The 22,269-nt window shown below is 47.2% G+C and overlaps 1 protein-coding gene across 1 annotated transcript in view; it reads left to right on the top strand.

The window, feature by feature from the left end:
* Positions 1-340: 340 nt before the first annotated feature.
* Positions 341-22,269, top strand: part of CPXM2 (carboxypeptidase X, M14 family member 2) — a 123,523-nt gene continuing 101,594 nt past the window's right edge. Inside the window, exons 1-3 of the mRNA XM_088476888.1 lie at positions 341-530; positions 815-1,150; positions 21,330-21,428. Of these exons, the coding sequence (XP_088333014.1) occupies positions 835-1,150; positions 21,330-21,428 (415 nt within the window). The 5' untranslated portion in view covers positions 341-530; positions 815-834. The remainder of the gene's footprint in view (positions 531-814; positions 1,151-21,329; positions 21,429-22,269) is intronic.

Consider the following 22,269-nt stretch of genomic DNA (forward strand, 5'->3'; position numbering starts at 1 on the left):
CTCTTTCAACTTTTCCTCATTTCCTTATCTGTAAAAATAGCATCTAGTCAATCATTTCAGCCTCTTGTGCACAGGCACTGATATACGAGCCTTCCCCACTGTCTCCTACTGGCAAAGCTGCCTGCAAATAGTACAATGCAGCTACAGGACAGCCCCTGTGCAGGCTCTATACCTGCCCCTTCTGTCTCATCACACTTCTGTAATATACTCACTGGAATTATTCACTGTACACAGCCGCATTACATTCAACTCACTGCACAGTTTAAATAGTGTCTTGGGGCTTCAACAAGTCTCTTGCGTAAGAGAGAGAGAGAGAAAGAGAAAGGGGGAGAGAGAGAGAGAGACAGGGGGAGAGAGAGAGAAAGTGAGAGCTAAACTGGGGTCTACTGGAACATGCAGAAGTCTCTCAAAAGAGACAAACTTTGTATTTATCCAGAGTTCAGCCTCCTGAATAGGAACCTCAACCAACCTATTCTGAGACCTCTGCATGAGTGACTTCTCTGGACACAGCAGAATAGAAGCCTCTGAGGGTAAGGACTCTCATAGGAATCCCATACTGTCACATCTCTAGGTCTTCTTTAGTTATATATTGTTATTGATTTACAGCTTTCTTACAAGTCTCTCACTCTGCAGTGAGTCTGAAATGTACTAACTTTCTTGAAGTTCTCTTATTAAATCTCTGTCACTCTCAATCAGTACACTATAGAATTATCAGACATCAGTGTCTTATTCTGTACTCTACATGACACTTTGATCTCCCACCTGTCTTACGCAGCTACATATTTTCCCATTCCCCCCCCCCCCTGTATTACAGACCATTAACAAGACCAAGACATGATCCCGAAACTGGATTTGTGTTTCTGGATTTGGGGGGTCCTGTTTGTGCAAAGGTCACTGGCCAGACCCTCTGATGAGCAGGACTATTATCACCAGGAGATTGTGTCAAGGGATAATTTTTACTCCTATTCGGACCACGAGGATCTACAGACACCCCTGGGAGAGGCGGAGGTACCCCCAGAGGACCCCATGGTGGAAATAATACATGAAAGCCAGGACACTAGGGAAGAGATATATCCAGTGTCCAAGAAGGATATAATAAAATCTAAGAAGAGCAGCAAAAAGGAAGAAAAGTCACATTTGCAGAAACAAGGTAATTGCCTTTAATAATAACTGGGTGTCTATACAGTAAGTTACCAAACTTCTATCTCCCTGAAGCTATTCACCTAATGTGTCGGTTTTAACTCAGAGGTCAAACAAACGTTATTCATTCTTAATGTAAATAATTCCAAGTATTGGCTTGTTGAGCCTGTGCACTATTTTGTTTGGCTAAAAATATTGTTGTTATTTTTATTTATCGCTTATTAATAAAGTCCCGATTTAATCCTATGTAGTCCTGGACATTCCGCAGATCACATTATTATTATTATTATTATCCTTTATTTATATGGCGCCACAAGTGTTCCGCAGCGCCTTACATAGTACATAGAACTAATAGGTGAACAAGAAACAAGTAACTTACAGTACATTACAGTGCAGGACAAGGACACGATTTATATACATTGCTGAAATAGTGATTAAAGCACTCACAATAAGCAGCTGGGAGTTGGCAGTCACGTGTTAGGTGCCCTAATTGGGAGTAAGGAGTAGAAGAAAATGTAAAGAGAAGCACATGAGGGAAGAGGTCCCTGCTGCTGAGAGCTTACATTACAAAATAAATGACACAGTGAGATTGAAGATAAAGGTTTAGCATTACTTGTTTAAACAAGTTTACCATATAATAACTGAGCAATTGTATTTATGATATATTAGTGGGTGAGGATCATTCTGGGGTCTTTCTCAGTTAATGGAGCTAAAATGATCTTCAAACATTATTGCACTAAACACATTAGCAAAACAGGGTGCACATTATATTATTAAATTCAAGATGCTCAGAACCAGTTATTTATATAGCGCACACATATTCCGCAGCGTTTACAGAGAATATTTGGCCATTCACATCAGTCCCTGCCCCAGTGGAGCTTTCAATCTATATTCCCTACTACATGCTCACACACATACACTCTAGGGTTAATTTTTGCTGGGAGCCAGTTAACCTACCTGTATATTTTTGGAGTGTGGGAGGAAACCGGAGTACCCAGAGTAAACCCACGCAATATATACAAACTCCACAGGGTTAGGGCCGTGGTGGGAATTGAACCCATGACCTCAGTGATGTGAGGCAGTAACGCTAACCATTACACCGTCTGTGCTGCCCGGAAAAATATAGAACTGTTAATTCACTCGTCAGTGTAGTGTGGTTGGGGGACTGGGAACACCTACGGCCAAATACCACCAGTGAAAAACTTTTGTCATTTGAATAACATTATGCCAAATTTTCATTTAAGAGTTGTGAAAATTCTTCTCTAATGGTTAGTCAGTGGTTGTCATATAAAACTGGGCTGCGTAACTGGGCCGGGTGTAAATATACATTTTGCCTCTTTTGTAGCTTCTTACACCTGCTTCATGCTGCTTTGCCTACTGTAATGTGACTATACATGGCTTTTCTAGAGGCACACTATATTTCTCATGTTAATGGTCTCTGCGTCTGGCAGTGTGCAAGATCACTAAAGGAAAGCATATTTTATATATTGTACAATCTTTCGTATACACTATAAACAATGTATAGTGGGTGTACGCCCAAACCATCATTTGCGACGGTCGTTCCTTGCATCGTCCCATCTGCAATTCTGCACAGCAGATGGAACGATGCAATGAACGACGCTCTGTAACGACACATCATGCCGTCGTACACCGGCTCATGCAGTGTGTACGGCAAGCATAATGTATTGTTACATCGCACCATGCCCAGCTTAAGAAACATCTATTTAAATCTAATGCTGGGCATACACTGTCAGATAAATTGTCTGTCAGACAGACAGACAGACACCAATCTGACAAGTTAAAAACAAACAGATATTGCGGGCATACAGTGGGGGAGATGTACTAAGCTCTGGAAAGTGATACATTGGAAAGTGATAAACTACCAACCACTTAGCTTCTAACTGTTACAGGCTGTGTTTGAAAAATGACAGGAGCTGATTGGCTGGTAGTTTAGCACTCCAATTTATCACTTTCCAGAGTTTAGTACATCTGCCCCAGTCCAGGGATGTCAAGATGGGGTGGGATTGGTAGTGATTACCCGGGCTTCCATACGCACTAAGCTTGGATCCGATAGGCAACGCCATTTATAGATGGCATTGCCTTTTAGAAGCCTATGGGCTTCTTTTTAGACCTTTCCCTGAGAGGGATACAATAGGATCTCTCCCAGGGTCCGTCGCGGGCTCCCGCATGTGCTGGCCGACGGCCGCACATGCGCAGAGGGACTCACAGAAGTCCCCACATCACAAAGGACAGATGAGCTTAGCTTAACTATTCATGCAGACAGTGTTGCTAAATGCAGGTGATTGGCGGAATGCATCACATCCAAACTGCAATGTTTGATGTATCCCCAGGGCAGGTGCAATGTTTCCTGGCACCCTAGCAAAACTTCAGCCTACTGCCCGCCCCTCCCTCAATACACACTTTCCAGCTCCTCAGCGCTGTCACACTCACCTGAGTCTATATGCTGCTCATGGGCTCGCTGCTGGGGACGGAGGAGCCCGGTTACTGCCTTATAGTTAGTACAAACCTCATTCAGGCCCGCTGAGGGCCGCGGCGGGCCCGGGTAATAGGAGGTGTGGCCTAATCGCGGGAGGCGTGGCCATGCCCCCTTCCCGGAATAAAAAAATTAAATAAAGATTTGCAGCGCCGCGCGATGGGGAGGGGGGCGCTCTGGGCCCCCTCAGCCCTGCTCAAAGCCAGGGGGGGAGTGATCAGTGTGATCGCTCCCCCCCACAGGCATTGGAGACTGCTGTGGCTGCTGCTCAGCAGCCACGAGCAGTCTCCACTGCAGCTCAGCACACGCAGTGTGCTGGGCTGCTGTGAGGGAGGGGGAGCGGCACCGGACCCGGGCCCCCGCCGGGCCCCTCAGGAAGCCCGGGCCCCGGTAATCTGTACCCGCTCCCCCCCTCTCGGCGCCCCTGACCTCATTAACACAACAAGGCAACAAGCGACTCCCTCCAGCTGCCTAATGGTGGCGCCAGCCCTGTGCGCCCTTAATATCAACATGTTCAACATTAATAAACAGTGAGAATGTCACAGTCCTATAGTAACTTAACCCTAACTGCAGTCTAACTCTAACCACAGCCTAACCCTAACTGCAGCCTAACCACAGCCTAACACTACCCACAGCCTAACAACAGTCTTACCCTAACCGCAGCCTAACCCTAACAGCAGCCTAACCCTAACCCTATCCACAGCCTAACCCTAACTGCAGCCTAACACTAACCGCAGCCTAACAGTCTTACCCTAACCACAGCCTAACCCTAACCCAAACTGCAGCCTAACCCTAACCGCAGCCTAACCCTAACTGCAGCCTACCCTAACTGTAGCCTAACCCTAACTGCAGCCTAACCCTAACTGCAGCCTAACCCTAACTGCAGCCTAACCCTAACTGCAGCCTAATAACAGCCTAACACTAACCGCAGCCTAACAGTCTTACCCTAACCACAGCCTAACCCTAACCCAAACTGCAGCCTAACCCTAACCGCAGCCTAACCCTAACTGCAGCCTACCCTAACTGTAGCCTAACCCTAACTGTAGCCTAATCACAGCCTAACACTAACCGCAGTCTAACAGCAGGCTTACCCTAACCACAGCCTAACCCTAACCCCAGTCTAACCGTAACTGCAGCCTAACCCTCTTTAATATATTGATAATGTCATCATGTATAATGTAGGTGATTTGAGCATGTCATGCTGACCGATCATGTTGACATTATGAATGTGGACAATTCCGAAGCTGTCAACATTACAGTGTCTGAATGTTATTCTGAATGTCAACATGGTGACTACTGTACATACCAAAATAACAATCTGATCTTCTCCCTTTACCATTTATATGTTGTGGTTCAGTAAAATATAAAATATTCTAGAAATATGTGGAACTTTTTCTAATTTGGCAGATCTGTTACACTAAAATCTGTGAAGTATTAATGCTGTCAGATGCTGCCTAGGATGACCTAATAACCTGCCAAGTGCAGCTAAAGAGGCAGATGGTAACCATACAACCATTTAGCAGGCTTGGATCTGACTGGTCTATAACAGACGCACTAAGCAGTGCTGGAAGCATATGGAAGCTGTTTGTGAATAAAGACCAGAGACATGCAGTCAGGGTGGGCAGGGGAGACTGAGCCTACACTGTCATACTCCCTCTCCCATCATACTCCCCCTCCCATCATACTCCCTCTCCCATCATACTCCCCTTCCCATCATACTCCCTCTCCCGTCTTACTCTCTCTCCCATCATACTCCCTCTCCCATCATACTCCCCCTCCCATCATACTCCCTCTCCCATCATACTCCCTCTCCCGTCTTACTCCCTCTCCCGTCTTACTCCCTCTCACGTCTTACTCTCTCTCCCATCCTACTCCCTCTCCCATCCTACTCCCTCTCCCGTCCTACTCCCTCTCCCGTCCTACTCCCTCTCCCGTCCTACTCCCTGTCCAGTCCTACTCCCTCTCCCGTCCTACTCCCTCTCCCGTCCTACTCTACTCCCTCTCCCGTCCTACTCCCTCTCCCATCATACTCCCCCTCCCATCATACTCCCTCTCCCATCCTACTCCCTCTCCCAACCTACTCCCTCTCCCATCATACTCCCTCTCCCATCATACTCCCTCTCCCAACCTACTCCCTCTCCCGTCCTACACCCCCTCCCGTCATACTCCCCCTCCCGTCATACTCCCTCTCCCGTCATACTCCCCCTACCGTCATACTCCCCCTCCCGTCATACTCCCCCTCCCGTCATACTCCCCCTCCCGTCATACTCCCTCTCCCGTCATACTCCCTCTCCCGTCATACTCCCTCTCCCGTCATACTCCCCCTCCCGTCATACTCCCTCTCCCGTCATACTCCCTCTCCCGTCATACTCCCTGTCATGTTCCAGAGTTTTGTTATAAAAGCTGTTTTTTTATACAAATGTGCCTCCCCAGCCATTGACCTCACCGCACGTCATTGATAGAGACCCCTCAAATATCTTTATAGTATCTATTAATATTAAATATTTTTGTGGCAAAATGTCCACACAGAGCCTGATTCATGGTTGTATGCAAACCCAATCGCATTTGCGATCGCTCACAGGGCCTGATTCAGCAGCGTACGAAATTGCCGGGTCTGAGCAGGAAATTTCCCGGGTTGTATGTCTGAAAGGGGTATTAGAAAGATGCTACTGAAATACAAAGCCAGCAGCTCCCAGGTCTACAGCAGAGAATAGGACTGAGCAGGATCAGTAGGCTTTCATGTCATGTCACTAGGGGGCTGATTCTTAGTCACGCTCTGCTGCAACCACTTTGGCGCCTTTATTTTTGTAGTCGCATCTGCAACTTTATGCTAAGGCTAGTAAAAAGCTATTCCCCTAGTGTACAAGTGTGCATCCACTTAGGGCCGTATTCAATTAGTTTCGCACGCACAATACTTTTTCGCATGCCGGACTTTTCGCCTACATTGCGTATTTTAGCTGCGAAAACTTATTGTGTGCGCTCCCGCTATTCACTGTATTCAATTCCAAAACACGCGAAATTGCAACCTTGTGAATGCAAACCAGGCGAAAAGTGCTGTCAGCATTGGGGAAAACAGTCTGACGCCCACTAATAGATGCACTAACATTGGGGATCAATGTACATGCCCTCGAATAGCCCGAATAAAGCTATTTGGGGTACATAAGGTGTGTCAATTTCTTCTAATTAGCGTCTGTGCACTAGTGGTGAAGACATCGACAGCACGCCCCCTTTGGTGCGAGACCCATAACGACGGCTTGGCCGTCGTTATTCGGGTCTCGCGTGTGCGCACGACGGAGCCGCCTCCGTCGTGTGCATGCGCACTTGGGCAACATCAACCCGCTTGCGAGCGCACAGCGCTCGTGAGCGGGTCTGAATCAGGCCCTTTGTGTGTTTTCAGATTCAACCATCCCACTTGGTGCGTCTTTAGAAGCTACCATCGGACGATACATCAAATTTGCACCTACTCCATGGTACGTGCAGATTCTCCATCATAGTATGGGCTCCAATATGAAAGATTAAGGCCCAGATTTATCAGCGAGTGATATTCTTGTTATCACTCGTTACTAATCTTAAATGGTGCTCCAACCAATCAGCTCCTATCTGTCATTTTTAAACACATGACTGTTAGGAGCTGATTGGTTGGAGCATCATTTAATATTAGTAACGAGTGATAACAAGAATTTCATCCATTGATAAATCTAGGCCTACGTGTCTGAGTTCGCAAGTGCTGTAGTAACATGCCTGTGACAAGTGGCGGCTCCAGGGGCGGGGCTCCAGCGCAGTCTAAAATTCAAATAGGGGAACCACACCAACTGCCACTCTAAACGCTGTCAAACATCGCTGGCTGGGACTCACTGGCAGTTGGTGTGGCTCCCCTATTTGAACTTTGGACTGCGCTGCATCCCCGCCTCTGGAGCCTCACTGCCTGCGACACTCCCATAACATGCCCATAATACACCACATCTCAGGGAGTCTGAGAAACCACCTCCCAGTCACCGCCCAGGAACGCCCTTCTCTACATACACAGGGCGAAATTTAGTGTTATACAAAAACCCGACGATTTGCATATAACAGCGATTGTGAGAGACCTATGCATGTGCAGGATCTGTACTGTACGTGTGCAGGTCTCCCTCTATGAGATCGCTTGCTGTTCCCCCAAGCCGCAGCCTGATTAACAGGCAGCGGCTGTTTGGGGTGGGGCGTGGGCGGGGCTGGCCTCCATTCCAGAAAACGTGGGCGTGTTGCCCCCATTTTCTGGGAGTGCCGTGGTCATTTATTTATTTATTACCAGTGGTCCCCCTTAAATCCCTAATCAGCCTTTTCTGTTCATGGAAAATAGGGGGAAAACCCGGTGTGGGGTCACTCTGATTTCCATTAACCAGCACTAGTCTGAAGCAGTCGTGGGGCTTACATTATAGCCCTGGCCTCTTACAGGGGTGTGGGGGACTACCCAGAATTTGTAAGTCTCACTTTCTGGGAGAGTAAGTATGATTTCTTGTCTTAAATTCCTGGCTTTATTATACAAGTTAGAGGGATGAGTATAACTACATATGGGGGTGACAGGTTTAAGAGCACAGAAGTTCCCATGTAGTTACTATAACAGTCGGGTTACCAGCTCTCTGCACATAGAGACACTCTAGCATCCTGTTGGAAGTGGCTTTAGAGACTGCTACTATGCAACAACTGTGTGCTTCCCGATAATATGGCACAAATAGGGTGCTGGTAATTGTCTGTCAAGACTAGGCTTCCCTAGTCTTTCCTGTTGTTCCTGGCATTTAATGCTCTGTCCAAATCCCAGCCTGCAATTCTATCCAGGAACTGTGCTGTAGCCAAGCCAATCACACGTTTCATCTGATATACTTCACACTAACAGAAACCACCTGACTTCTGTTTAATGAAATACAGACGAGCAGATCAGACCTTTCTTACATAATCCCATCTCCAGCAGCTGACGTTGCCTGAATATTAATATATCACTTGTGTGTCGGACAGTACAGTGCTATAACAATCCCCTTGAGTCACTACTGTCTGAGGATAATTCAGTCTAGATAGGAAGTGGAACCAGTGTGTTTTGTAATGAGGTTATGGCTAGGATGAGTGCAATCCACTGCTCCCAACCCTATCCTGGATTATTTCTGGTTCATGTTAGGCTCGCTAGACCGTCGTGGTGGACAGGAGGAAGTGAAGTGCCCCCACATTTCCTTGCAGGATTTTCATCTTAATAAAGGAAAGTGCCCCAGATCTCATTGTATACAGAAGGTTGCATATACAATCCCATTGTATACAGAAGGATGCATATACAATCCCACTGAACAAATTCTACATGTGCAGTTCTTAAAGGCATATGATACAAAATGACATTATCTGCAAAACCTACTGATTGTTGCTAATGGAGCACGAATGCAAAGAAAGCTTTTTATAATCAGACACAGGGGGTCATTCAGACCCGCTCGCGAGCGCAGGACGCTCGCAAGCGGGTCGATGGTTCCAAATTGCGCATGCGCACGACGGAGGGAGCTCCGTCGTGCGCATGCGTGAGACCCGAATAACGACGGCCAAGCCATCGTTATGGGTCTCACACCAAAGGGGGCGTGCTGTCGATGGTGAGTGACAGCACGCCCCTTTTGGTGGGCGTGCCAGGGGCGTGGCTGCCAGACGGAGGCGTTCCCATGGGAACGCCTACCGTCTGAGTCCGGCCCCACTGACATCACTAGTGATGTCAGTGGGAGTGATTTTGGCTCTGATATAGCCAAAATCACTCCAGGGCTTGCAGTCACCGAGACCCTACCGCAGGGTCTTGTCGCAAGCCCGCTGGTCACGATGGTCTTGACCATCGCGACCATCTTCATGGATGCTCGCGTCCATGAGGCCGCTCCAAGTTGAGGGAGGAGGGCCCTGATTCAGAGCGAGCGCTCTGAATCAGGCCCTCAATCTCTTACAGTGTACCTGTCTCTTACAGGAAATTATTTTATGGGCTGAAGCACTATTGATGAGGATGAAGCCTATTGATTCCCTAGAAACCGCTGACATTACTTATCCATTCATTATAACCTATCTACTCGATAGGAACCAGTGGTGCTAGCTATCAGGGCTTTGAGGTCTGATATACTCTATAGATTAGTGGTTTGCTATCCACTATCCTCCAGATTTGGGAGAAATGCTATACACTAGCAGCCCATGACTGGAGGACTGCTATAGAGTAGTCCAGTGGTTCCCAAACTGTGCGCCGTGGCACCCTGGGGTGCCTCAGGACACTTGCAGGGGTGCCTCAGGTTGGTGGTCCAGCACCATATCAAATTATTTATGGTCAATGTAATGTAAATAGGTGGACAAACAGAAGCTCAAACCTGTCCACCACCACATAACTGAGCCTAAGGATGACAGGTAAGCATTTTTTTCTGAATTTCTCAATAACAAACATTCGCCTTAGGGGTTCCCTTAAAGCAATGCTGATACTCTAGGGCACTTTGATTCAAAAAAGTTTGGGAACCTCTGGAGTAGTCCCCACTCCCCAGGGACTGGAGGAATGCTTTTAACTATCCACCCGAGATTAAAGGATTGTTAAATACTAGTCACCAAAGACTAGAGGAATGCTGTACACTTGCAACCCAAGATTGGAGGACCGCTATACACTAGCCACTGAGATTGGAGGAATGCTTTACACTAGATTAGAGGAATGCTTTACACTAGCCACCCAAGATTGAAGAACTGCTATACACCAGCCACCAAAGGTTGGCGGAGTAGTATATACTAGTCACATGAAAATGAAGGACTGTTATACATTAGCCACCCGAGACTGGAGCACTACTATACTCACAAGTCACCTAAGATTGCAGGACTGCTATACACTAGCCACCAGAGATTGAAGGTCTGCTATACTTTAGCCATTACAGATTGGAGGTTTGCTATACACTAGCCACCAGAGCATGGAGGTCTTCTATAGGCTAGCCACCAGAGATGGGAGGTCTGGGCCAAACTAGTCAAAAGATCTTGCAGGTCTGCTATACACTAGTCACTGGAATTGGAGGCCTGCTATACACTAGCCACCAGAGATTGGAAGAATGCTATATACTAGACACCCAAGATCAAGGACTGATAAACAGTACAATTTGGAGACTGGAGGAATGCTTTTCACTAGCCACATGAGAGTGGAGGAGTGTTACACCAGTCATTTGAGGTCTGTTACACTAGCCACCAGGGATTGGAGGTCCTCTGTACACTAATCACCAGATATAAAAGGTCTGCTATATACTGCACACAAGATATGAAATGTCTGCTATACACTACTTGGTAAAGATGGGAGGTCTACTATACACTAGCCACCAGAGATTACAGGCCTGCTATACACTAGCCACCAGAGATTACAGGCCTGTTATACACTAGCCACCAGAGAATACAGGCCTTCTATACACTAGCCACCAGATATTACAGGCTTCCTATACACTAGCCACCAAAGATTGTGGCCTGCTATACACTAGCCACCAGAGATTGGAGGTTTACCAATTACTAATTGCTACAGAACATGTGACATCACTGATGGACTTTGCAACTTAACAATTTACTAGGAACCATTTGTGCTAGCTACCAGAGATTGGAGGCCTGCTATACTAAAGCCACCAGAGTTTGGATGCCTACCATACTATAACCACCGGAGATTGGAGGCCTGCTACACTATAGCCACCAGAGTTTGGAGGTCTGCTATACTATAGCCACCAGAGATTGGAGGTCTGCTATACTATAGCCACCAGAGATTGGAGGCCTGCTATACTATAACCACCAGAGATTGGAGGCCTGCTACACTATAGCCACCAGAGATTGGATGGCTGCTATACTATAGCCACTAGAGATTGGAGGCCTGCTATACTATAGCCACCAGATATTGGAGGATTGCTACACTATAGCCACCAGAGATTGGAGGATTGCTACACTATAGCCACCAGAGATTGGAGGCCTGCTATACTATAGCCACCAGAGATTGGAGGCCTACCATAGTATAACCACAAAAGATTGGAGGCCTACCATACTTTAACCACCAGAGATTGGAGGCCTACCATACTATAACCACCAGAGATTGGAGGCCTACCATACTATAACCACCAGGGATTGGAAGCCTGCTATACTATAGCCACCAGAGATTGGAGGTCTATTATACACTAACTATCCACCATATACTGTATTGGAATTCTGTGATAATTTAACCACCAAAGATTGGAGGACTGCTAAACATTAGGCATATTGTTGGAATACGGAGAGTGCTGCAATGTCTCCATCTTTGCCCATAAGATGAAGAAATCATCTTTACAAAGATGGTCACCTTCTGTACCTCTGTGCATGCACTGCGCCATCTTGTACTGTGTATGAGTTCCGCAGCAGGACACAGACATGTTCCGCTATGTCTTATTCAATCACTGCTACCCACATACGGTCACCGGCCGGTGACCTGTATACTCCACACAAGCTCCTGCCCATGCTGAGAGTCTATATGTGCCTACCTGTGAGTACAGCTGTGCTAATCACATTATTGCTGTGTAAGCTACCCCACTGGTTAAGTACTGGGCTGTCTCGTGACTCAGAGGGATCTGCTGGTGTGTACAACTACTCTGCTGTTAACACCGCCAATAGTACACACACAGTTTTTCAAGTTTCAACACATATCTATCTATCTATCTATCTATCTATCTATCTATCTATCTATCTATCTGTGTATATATATATATATATATATATATATCATAGCTATGGAGGTGAGAACAGTAATCTTACTATTATACACTCAAAGCTAGAAATCTTTTAAACAGAAATAATTATGGGTGACAAGGCATGCGATTAAAAGAATAGAGGTCTTCAAGCGTGTAAAATATTTCTTACATGCAGCAGAGGTCTGATTGACAGAGCTAGTATCAGTGTGTCAGCACAATAATATATCTAATGTAAAATAACATCTTCAGGGTATTCTGCAGCAAAGAATTTCCGGTTTACTGAAAGCTTTATAGCTGCCAACATATCATTATGATTTCCTGTGACAACTTGCACAACCAGCATTCAGAAGCAGGATACATGAGAAGTGGTACTGTGCAAGTAGAAACAGAATATATGGGAAGTGGAATTGTTTAGGTGCACTCACCATACAGAACCAGGATACATGAGAAGTGGTACTCTGTAGGTGGACCTAACATACAGAACCAGGATACATGAGAAGTGGTACTGTGCAAGTAGAATCAGGATATGTGGGAAGTGGTATTGTGTAGGTGCATCCAGCATACAGAACCAGGATAATGACAGACGACAGCTTAATAGGCTTGAGAATAGATAAGAATCCTGGGTTTTTTGCTGATTGGCTGGCTTGACAGCCTTGTTGCTAGGCAGATTAGTTTAGGTTTTTTTCAGCTGGTATGTTGTTTGACCAATGGGTTGTTTGGAGGTGTGTTTGTGAGAAACTGTATATAAGTTAGAGTTTTTCCTGAACAAAGCCTCTTTTTCATTCTGGAGCCCACCCTCCCGCCCAAAGCCTTTGCTACTGTTATTTTGTCACATGAACTTTTCTTCCCATTTAGGGGAGGCACAGCATTGGCGGGAGAACGCTGCATCTCAGTGGCTTTATGTGGCGCAAGAAACCATTGTGAGGGCACTGGCCCTCGATGTAGATGGCGAGTTTGTCCTTCTCTGTGTGGGGGGACCCGGGCGCTTTTTGTACGGAAGCGTTTGGTCTGTGCACAGGAGGGAAGCGAGTCCTTCTCAACGTAAGAGCATCTATAGGGGGGACGTTTCAGTCTTCACCCGATTTGTTCGCATCTAGAAAGCTGGGACTGAGATTGCAGCGTCTCTTGGCCACCTCGTTTAGGTGAATTAATTTAATTGATAAATAAAAGCTGTATTGTGTCTGTGTCTTTATTTATTAGTTTAAGCAAGTGTTAAGCTAAGATAAGGTTGGTGGAGAAGGTTAATTAGCAATAAACCAATGGAGATCTTATTGAGAAATGGTAATGCACAGGTTTCCAGCAAGAAGAACTAGATGTACCTTGTTGGAGGAGAGTGCTCTGTGCTGCCAGGACCGCTGTACTGCCGGAGTCGCGTCACCACGTGACCTCCGACCAGGACAAGCTAGATGTGCTACTATGCATGGGTGGTTTTTCCATGCATCTTCCAGCTCCATCCTCCATTGTGGAAGGACGTGCCCCTGTTTGTCTCTTTTGTGTGGAGAGGGTGAGCAATACCAGAGACCCTGCAAGTGCCACGGTGTCACCACTGCTAGTTGTACTGATTACTCCACTGCCACCACTGTGTATTATTAACACAAGTGTGTGCCCCACTATGCAGCACACCACCTGTATTAACCGCCACACTTTCCTGTTGAAACTGCTACATGCATTGTATGCCTCCTGCATTAACCCTGTGTTATTCTGCAACCCAGGCTGCCTGGTTAATACTGTGTACAAAGACATAGCCGCTGTGCTATAGCGTCCATCTGTAAATCCCGCCCTATGTGTTCTTTTTAGTCTAAAGCTGTGCACACACAGGGCCTGATTCAGACCTGGTCGCCAGCCCTGAGCGCTCGCAACCGGGTCGATGTTTGCCCACTGGGCATGCGCACGACGGGTGCTCCGTCGCTCCGGATCTCGCACCAAAGGGGGCGAGCTGTCGATGGTGATTGACAGCTTGCCCCGTTTGGTAGGCGGGCAGGGGGGGTGGCTGGCCAAATGGAGGCGTTCCCGAAGGAACGCCTGCCATTTGGGGGCGGCCCCACTGACATCACCAGTGATGTCAGTGGGAGAGCTTCTGGCTCTATTAGAGCCAGAAGCTCTCTGGGGCTTGCGGCCACGAGACCCTACCACAAGGGTCTCGTCGCAAGCCCGATGGTCGCGATGGTCTTGACCATCGCGACCATCAACCTGGCCGCTCGCAATAGCTGTGGGTGGTCACCCACAGCTATGCGAGCAGCCAGGAGGCAGAAAAAAACAAAAAACGCCCAGATTCAGAGTGAGCGCTCTTTCAGAGCGTCCGTCTCTGAATCAGGGCCACAATGCGATCCGTCTTATCATATATATATATATATATATATATATATATATATATATATATGTTCAAATCCCAGTAGCACTCATTAAAAGAGTCATTGAGGGAGTGCACGGTACATATGGTAATGGTAGATATATATGTACAGTATATATATCACTCTGATGCTAGTGCATAGTGTGTGCCCCATCCTGCTCTGCTGTGAGACTTCCGAAAATGTAGAATGTTTTGCATTACTATGCAGTCAACAGCAGCCTTGAGTGAGGGGGTGTTGGAGGAGAGCGGATTCCGGACTATAGATAGACAGTAATTAGATAGACAATCTCTACATAGACACCAGATGTTAGACAATCCAGTAGTTAGACAGGGACTAAAGGTCGACAGGGACATAAGTCAGACACAAAAAGATCGACAGGTACAAAAGGTCGACAGGGTCAAAAGTTCGACACAAAAATGGTCGACACTTTTTTTTTTTAGGGTTAAGGTTAGGCACTTACTGGAGGGTTAGGGTTAGGCACTTACCCCCATGGTTAGGGTTAGGCACCAGGAGGGAGGGTTAGGGTTAGGCACCAAGGGGAGGGTTAGGGTATTGTGAAGATTAGGGCTAAAAAATAAATAAAAAATTGTCGACCATTTTTGTGTCGACCACTTTCATGTCGACCATGTGGCTCTGTCGACATTTTTACATGTCTAACTTTAGTTGTCTAACTTTTGTCCCTCTCTAACTATTGACTGTCTAACTTCTGTTGTCTATCTAGACATTGTCTATCTAATTAATGTCTATCTCTTATACCACACCCGAGGAGATCACTCTGAGCTGTCTCCTCTGAGCTTCATGGACCCTGTACTGCCAGAGTCACATCACCGGCCAAGCTAGATGTGATACTGCGCATGTGTGGCTTGTACTCACATCTTTCAGCTCCGTCCTCCATGTATTTCTCCTGTGCTGAGAGGGTGAGCAATACCAGAGACCCTGCAAGTGCCACTGTGTCACCACTGCTAGTTGCACTAAATACATCATTGCCACCGTTGTGTATTACATCGGTGTGTGCCCCATTTTACAGCAACCTATTCTGCCTGGTTAATAAACCAATCCCTGTTTAAGTTATTCATCATGTGGACTGACCTCCATTACACACCGCTGTCACCTATATCAACAGTTCTAGGTTCTGCCAATACACCCAGCATACAGAGCGAGAGGTTGTATTGTGCCAGCGCACCCAGCATACAGAGCGAGAGGTTGTATTGTGTCAGCGCACCCAGCATACAGGACCAGGATACATGAGAAGTGGTACTGTGCATGTGCACCTATCTAGAAGAACCATAGAACATGAGAAGTGGTAGAGGTGCACCCAACATACAGAACCAGTATACAGGAGAAGTGGCAATGTGTAAGTGCCCAGCAATGGGAATCAGAGAACATGGGAGGTGGCTAAATGAGCCCCACACTTGAGATCTCTGCCCGGCACATGCGCAGTTGCTGATTTCTTTTAACACCCAAGCACAGTATGCAGATATACACAAGACCTATTAACAATTACACTTGCGTCTGACCCAGAATGAGGCCCACTCTGTGTAAGAAGGCTTCCATGTAAATGCACCGCCCCCCCCCAACGAAAAGACACTAAGGGGCGTATTCAATTAGGCTGCGAAAGCCGATGACGTCATTTTCGCCTGTTTCAATTATCCCCATATTCAATTTCAAAAACTTTTCGCAGTTGCGAAAAGTCTTGTTAAAAAACGGGGATAACTTATCACCATGTAATACATGGTGAAAAAAGTGCAGAATTGGGGTTTAGGCCTGCAGCCTTTGTATTGTCCCCTTAATGTAATCTGTGTCAAAAAATGTTTAAAAAGTCCTTTAGGACACCCCAAAAAATGTACTTTCAATTTTTTGGGAAAAAAAAATATTGGGGGACAAACTTCTAAACTAGCTAAATCAATCCCGGAGGGCTTCCAAAGCATGCGGCAGGTGTTTTTTTGGAATGCGGCTGGTAGCAGCTGATAGAGGAAGATGTATTTTTCAAGAATTTTCAATAATCACTTTAGGGACTTAAAAATGTGCTTGCACCCATTTTCATGTACCCCAAATTTGATAGCTTTTTTTTTTTTTGGGGGGGAGAAACTAGTCCTAAGTGCTATTCTTCACCACTTTAGCAAAGTCGCATTTATGCACCTGCCACGGCTATTTAAAAACCCCGACTACCTTCAGCAGGCAAAATCGGGGGTACCCATAGTGATCCCCTATGTCAGACCATCTTTAGGGGGGCCAGGATGATTTCCCAAAAATTCCCAGGACTTTTCGATACCTTTCCACCGAGTCCTGTTTTCGCCAGATCCTAATTGAATACTGGGATAAAGCGGGCAAATTGAATATTGCCCTAAGGGGTAGATGTATGAAGCTGTGATAACCCATTTTTTCCAAATTTTTTTATGAAAAAAGGGGTTATTACCACTTCTCCAACATGGATTATATTAAATGAAGGGTTTCTCCAGTGGCACCTTCTGTTACATTATGGATACTTACTAAAAGCTAAGATTTTTGTCTGCCCAGTAGCACATGGCTCTATCAGATGATGGCACTATGTGCTACATATCAGTCCCGCTGCCACCTCCCGAAGTCTTCACAAAAACCTGTCTAAGCTGGGTACACACCTATACAATCCTCGGCCCGATCATATGTGCTGCTTAATATTTATCGTCCCGACCTCCCAATCCCATAGAAGCCTGTACACACTGAGGGTCTCATTCAGACCCACTCACAAGCGCTTGAGCGCTCGCAAGCGGGTCGATGTTTGGCTCTGCAAATGTGCAGCGGCCGCACTGCGCGTGCGCAAGCCCCGGAGCGAGAGAGAAATTCTCTCGCTCTGGGGCTCACCACAAAAGGGGTGGCTGTCGATGTTGATCGACAGCTCGCCCCATTTTGTGGAAGTGACGGGGGGGTGGTTTCACAAACGGAGGCGTTCCTAAGTAAATGCCTGCCGTTTGTGGGCGGCCCCACTGACATCACCAGTGATGTCAGTGGGAGAGCTTCTGGCTATATTAGAGCCGGAAGCTCTCTGGGGCTTGCGGCAGATGAGACCCTACCCCACAAGGGTCACGTCGCAAGCCCCGATGGTCGCAATGGTCTTGACCATCGCTACCATCGTCCTGGCTGCATGCTAAAGCTGTGGGTGCCTAGCAAGCGGCCAGGAGCTGCCCTCATTCAGAGCGAGCGCTCGCATTTTGCTAGCTCCTCTGAATGAGGTCCTGAGTTCTGTCTGTACAGTGTGGGCCTGATTCAGCAAGGATTGCAATTGCAAAGCTGCACTCAGGCTATAGATGTATGATGTATGCACTCAGGCAGCTTTGCATTTGCGATCCTTTGCAGATATGGTAATGCACAGAAGGCATCACGCCCCCTGTGCATTACTTATCCGAGCTGCGTTGTTCAATGCAGTATTGGTTAATCTGCGTACCATCAGCCAGCTGCGGTGACCCGTAGGGTCCCGCAGCCAGCCACCCCAGTTTAGAGAAAGAGGCCAGGAAATCTCCGTCACCCAACGGAGATCCTGGCCTCTTACCTCACCCCAACGGCGGCAACAGGCCTCCATTTCGGGTAACGGGGGCTTACACCGCCCCCTCCCTACCCCCAAACGGCATAAGACTGTCAATCTGCAAACTCACAGACCCATTCTGCACATGTGCAGAACGGGTCTGGCACCTGCGCAGATTCCCAAACATTGTGAATCTGCGTTCAGCAGTGACTAATCCTGTGTACGGTGCTCACAGGCAGCTGACGGGGGAATTACGCTGGGGACACATTGCACGGCTGATCGGGAGAGTTTAACCTGATCAGCAGCTTAACCAAAAGGTCTGTACCCAGCTTAAGGAAGGGCTCGTCAAAGATGCTACATACAAAAACTGCACCAACAAATGCGGTGGAGGAAATTTAGTGTGAGAAAAGAGAGGCGTGCTGGCAGCCATGCAACATGTGTTTCCACCCCTGTATAATGTCTACAAATTAATGTATGTAAGTAACATGTATTTTTGAAGGGATGCAGTCTGGACACCAACGTGCGCTATGCCGCCCGTCGATATCCCGACACTGCAAGCCCGACATGGGACTAAAGATAGGCATCGAATTCCTGATGCCTATCATTAGCCTCACTACGAAATCCTGACACCCAGCATACCTAAGGAAGGTAAGCCATAGTTGCCGACTTTCTGGCTGCTCCTTCCGGGAGGGAGCAGCCAGATCGGCAGGGCAGCGGGGGGCGTGGCCGAAAAAGGGGGCGTGTCCGGACGGGTGCCTGCCGTTTGTAGGCGTCACGGGGGCGGGGTAACGCGATCGCGTCATTTTGGCCCCGCCCCCGCCACACAATGCCGATAATACAGGCATTGTGAGGCAGGGGGCGGGGTCAAAATGACATGAATCTCGTCACTGGCTGCCCTCAAAGCGGGGGTTAAGAGTAAGTTGCGGGGGATGTCGGGGGGATCGCCGGCTGCCGAGAGGCTTGCCTGCCTTTCCGGGGGGGCGGGAGCTGCACCCGATTATCGGGAGGCTCCCGCCCAAATCGGGAGGGTAGGCAACCCTGAGGTAAGCCGGTGTCTTAGGCACCAGCCGTGCGCAGTGGGGGGGGGAGGGTTAGGTTTAGGGACCCCCAGAGGGACTTAGGGTTAGGCACCCTCCAGGAGTGTTAGGGTAGGGAAAGGGGGGGTTAGGCACCACTAGGGAGGGGGATAGGGTTAGGAAGTAGGGCAGAAGGTTAGGGTTAGGCACCACTAAGGGAGGGTTAGGGGCAGGGTTAGTGTGTGCTGAATCGCGTCATCGTGGCCTTGCCCTCTGTTTCACAATGCCATTAATCTCAGCATTGTGAAGAGGGGGCATGGCCAGGATGACGCAATCGCGCTGCCATGCCCATGCCCGCCCCCAATAGGGTGTCATATACCGGGCCACGCTCCCTTATTGCCACGACACTTCCCCCGTGTGGAAGCCCGACAGCTCCCTCCCGGAAGGTATCTCTTCTCTTTCTCAATTTCATTTCTCTTGTCCATTCTTCCAGACTCTTTCAGCCTGAGCCTCCTCTTTACATTTTTTCTCTCTGTCTCTTCTCCACTCCCAGCTTAAGTCTCTGTCTATATCAGTGTTGGCTAACCTTGACACTCCAGCTGTTGTGGAACTATATATCCCAGCATGCCCTGCCACAGTTTTAGCATGCCCTAATAGCAAAACTGTAGCAGTGCATGCTGGGTTATGTAGTTCCATAACAGCTGGAGTGTCAAGGTTAGCCAACACTGGTCTATATCATCTCACACACACACTCTCTCTGTCTCAGCTCCTCATCAATGATGTCACTCCAGACACTTAAGCTGGCCAGTGGCCACACATCTAAAGATTATCTGTCCAACCAGCCATCTAGCTGATTGGTTGGAATGAAAATCTGGTAACGTATGGGAGTATATGATGATCAGCAATTTGCTCCTAAATGCCAGAAAACAGATGAAAATGGTCGTTCAGACAAGTTTGTTAAATGTTTGATCTAAACAATTTGTTCAAACAACAGTTTTTGTCCATTTTCCGGTGTTTGGGAGCAAATTGCTGATTGTCATTTGCTTTCATACCTTACCAGATTTTCATTCCAACCAATCAACTAGTTGGCTGGCTGGACAGATAATCTTTAGAGATGTGTGGCCAGCTGTCGGCACTGCTGCTGGGTCTGTCATGCGGTGCACATGCAGTGAGTGCCTGGCAGTGACACTGTGAGACTGACTGCTCAGTTACCAATAGCTGCAGCAACCTGGCACCCCAGCAGCCAACCAGTTTTCACTGAGAGCAGCACCAGTGACAGTGAGCCAGGGGTGGGCCTGTCTTATGTGCTGCAGCAGCATGCACGCAGCAGTAGTAGCCCAGTCAGTGTGTTTCGTACTCTTTTCTTAAGGTGTGTACACACGTTACGATTAAAATAAACGATATATATCGATCATATAGTTATCGTTCATATCGTGCATTTTTTGGTGCTCAATGCGATGCGTGGGCACGTATGGACGATATCGATATGCATGCAGGCCAACATGGTCGATATTGACCAGGTTACTATAGGAAACCGTGATCATTGATTGCGAGTTGTTATAGTTGTTGGTGAGTTGGTGGTGATATCGTACAACGATATCGAGATCGTTGTCGATCGTCCCATGTGTACACACCATTAAGTTGTTGTGATTGACTATAAAACAAGAAAAGAGCCAGCTGGCAGCTCAAGGCAGTGACAGCGCCATACAGTGTCACACACACACAAAAAATTGGAAAAGCAGGGGAAAACATCGGGGGAGAAATCTAGCGATGGTAATGAAACATTGGATCCTAAACAGTGCAGGGTTGAACATCGAACATCAGAACCATCTGATCGATGTTTCCCATGAAACATCAAATGATTCCCATCCCCACGCAGCATGATACCTGCATAACAAAGGTACAGCACATCATGCTTTGAGAAAGGTCGTTAAGATACAAGAAGGTTTAAAAGGTTCAAGGGTGTTTTATTGTTAGTGGAGGACAGTGCCATACGCCAGCATATCCCGCTGATTTCTTCCTGGCCTGTGCAGATTTGCAGGGTTTGTTTGTGACTATTCTCAGCTTTGTTTAATGAGATAATGTTCTGACTCACTCTGTAATAACACAACTGTATTTTATTTTCCTCAGCCAAAAACAGTAGCAAGAAGACAGAAAAAAACAAGAAAATATCTGAGAAGTTTGTTTTTGGCGTAACTGAGGAGAAGAGGACGGAAGATATCAGAGAAAGTTCGTGAGAATGTTTTCCTGTGTTATTACGCAGCACGGCCTGGTGTCCGTAATATGTGTTTCTGTATCTGTAATACTGGGTCAGAGACAGCGAGAATGTTCTACAGTCCTGTCTCTGCTTAATGATTATGCAGATTAATAATCAGATTCTGGGGAACACCGGGTAGGAGTTTCATCATTATTTTCATTGCAATGAATCTGACCCCCTGAAAGGGATGATTCTTGTCAATTCCTAACAGAGACCAGCAAGATTACAGGAGAGACATACTGTAGCTGAGGTATATACAGCATACGTACCGACTTTTCAGTAGTCTTTTCCGGGAGCAGCTGGAGAGGATCTGCTGCCCTAAGCTTCGGTGGGTGGGACCAGGCTATAGCCATCACTAGGCCCCGCCCCCTCTACAGTAAAACCCCCCTCCCAGCCCCCTCCCTACGGACCTACAAATTTCTTGGAAAATTTCCCTATCTAGGAAGTGGGCGGGATGCGGAAGATCTGCCTACACTTCCAAGGGTGTGTGGGGAGGGGGTTATCCGAAAAATCGTGAGCCTCCCGCGATTCCCAGGAGAGTAGTCAAGTATGATATACAGTAACTAAAGAATCACGGGATTTTCAGATGTACTAAGCACATAATTGCCAACTCTCCCTGATTGTCAGGGAGACTCCCTTAAATAGTAGCAATCTCCCTGACTTCCTAAAGAGTCCAGCAATCTCCCTGATTGCACCTTACTCCTATAATGTTGCTGTTAAGTACTTGGCAAAAATAGAAATCAGAGATATATACATTCAAATGGTATAATCAGTGCCAATTCCCTGCATTGGTTATAAGGTACAATGATCCCT

Source organism: Taudactylus pleione, unplaced genomic scaffold (genome assembly GCF_031769625.1).
Source record: "Taudactylus pleione unplaced genomic scaffold, aTauple2 ptg000198l, whole genome shotgun sequence".
NCBI lineage: Eukaryota > Metazoa > Chordata > Amphibia > Anura > Myobatrachidae > Taudactylus > Taudactylus pleione.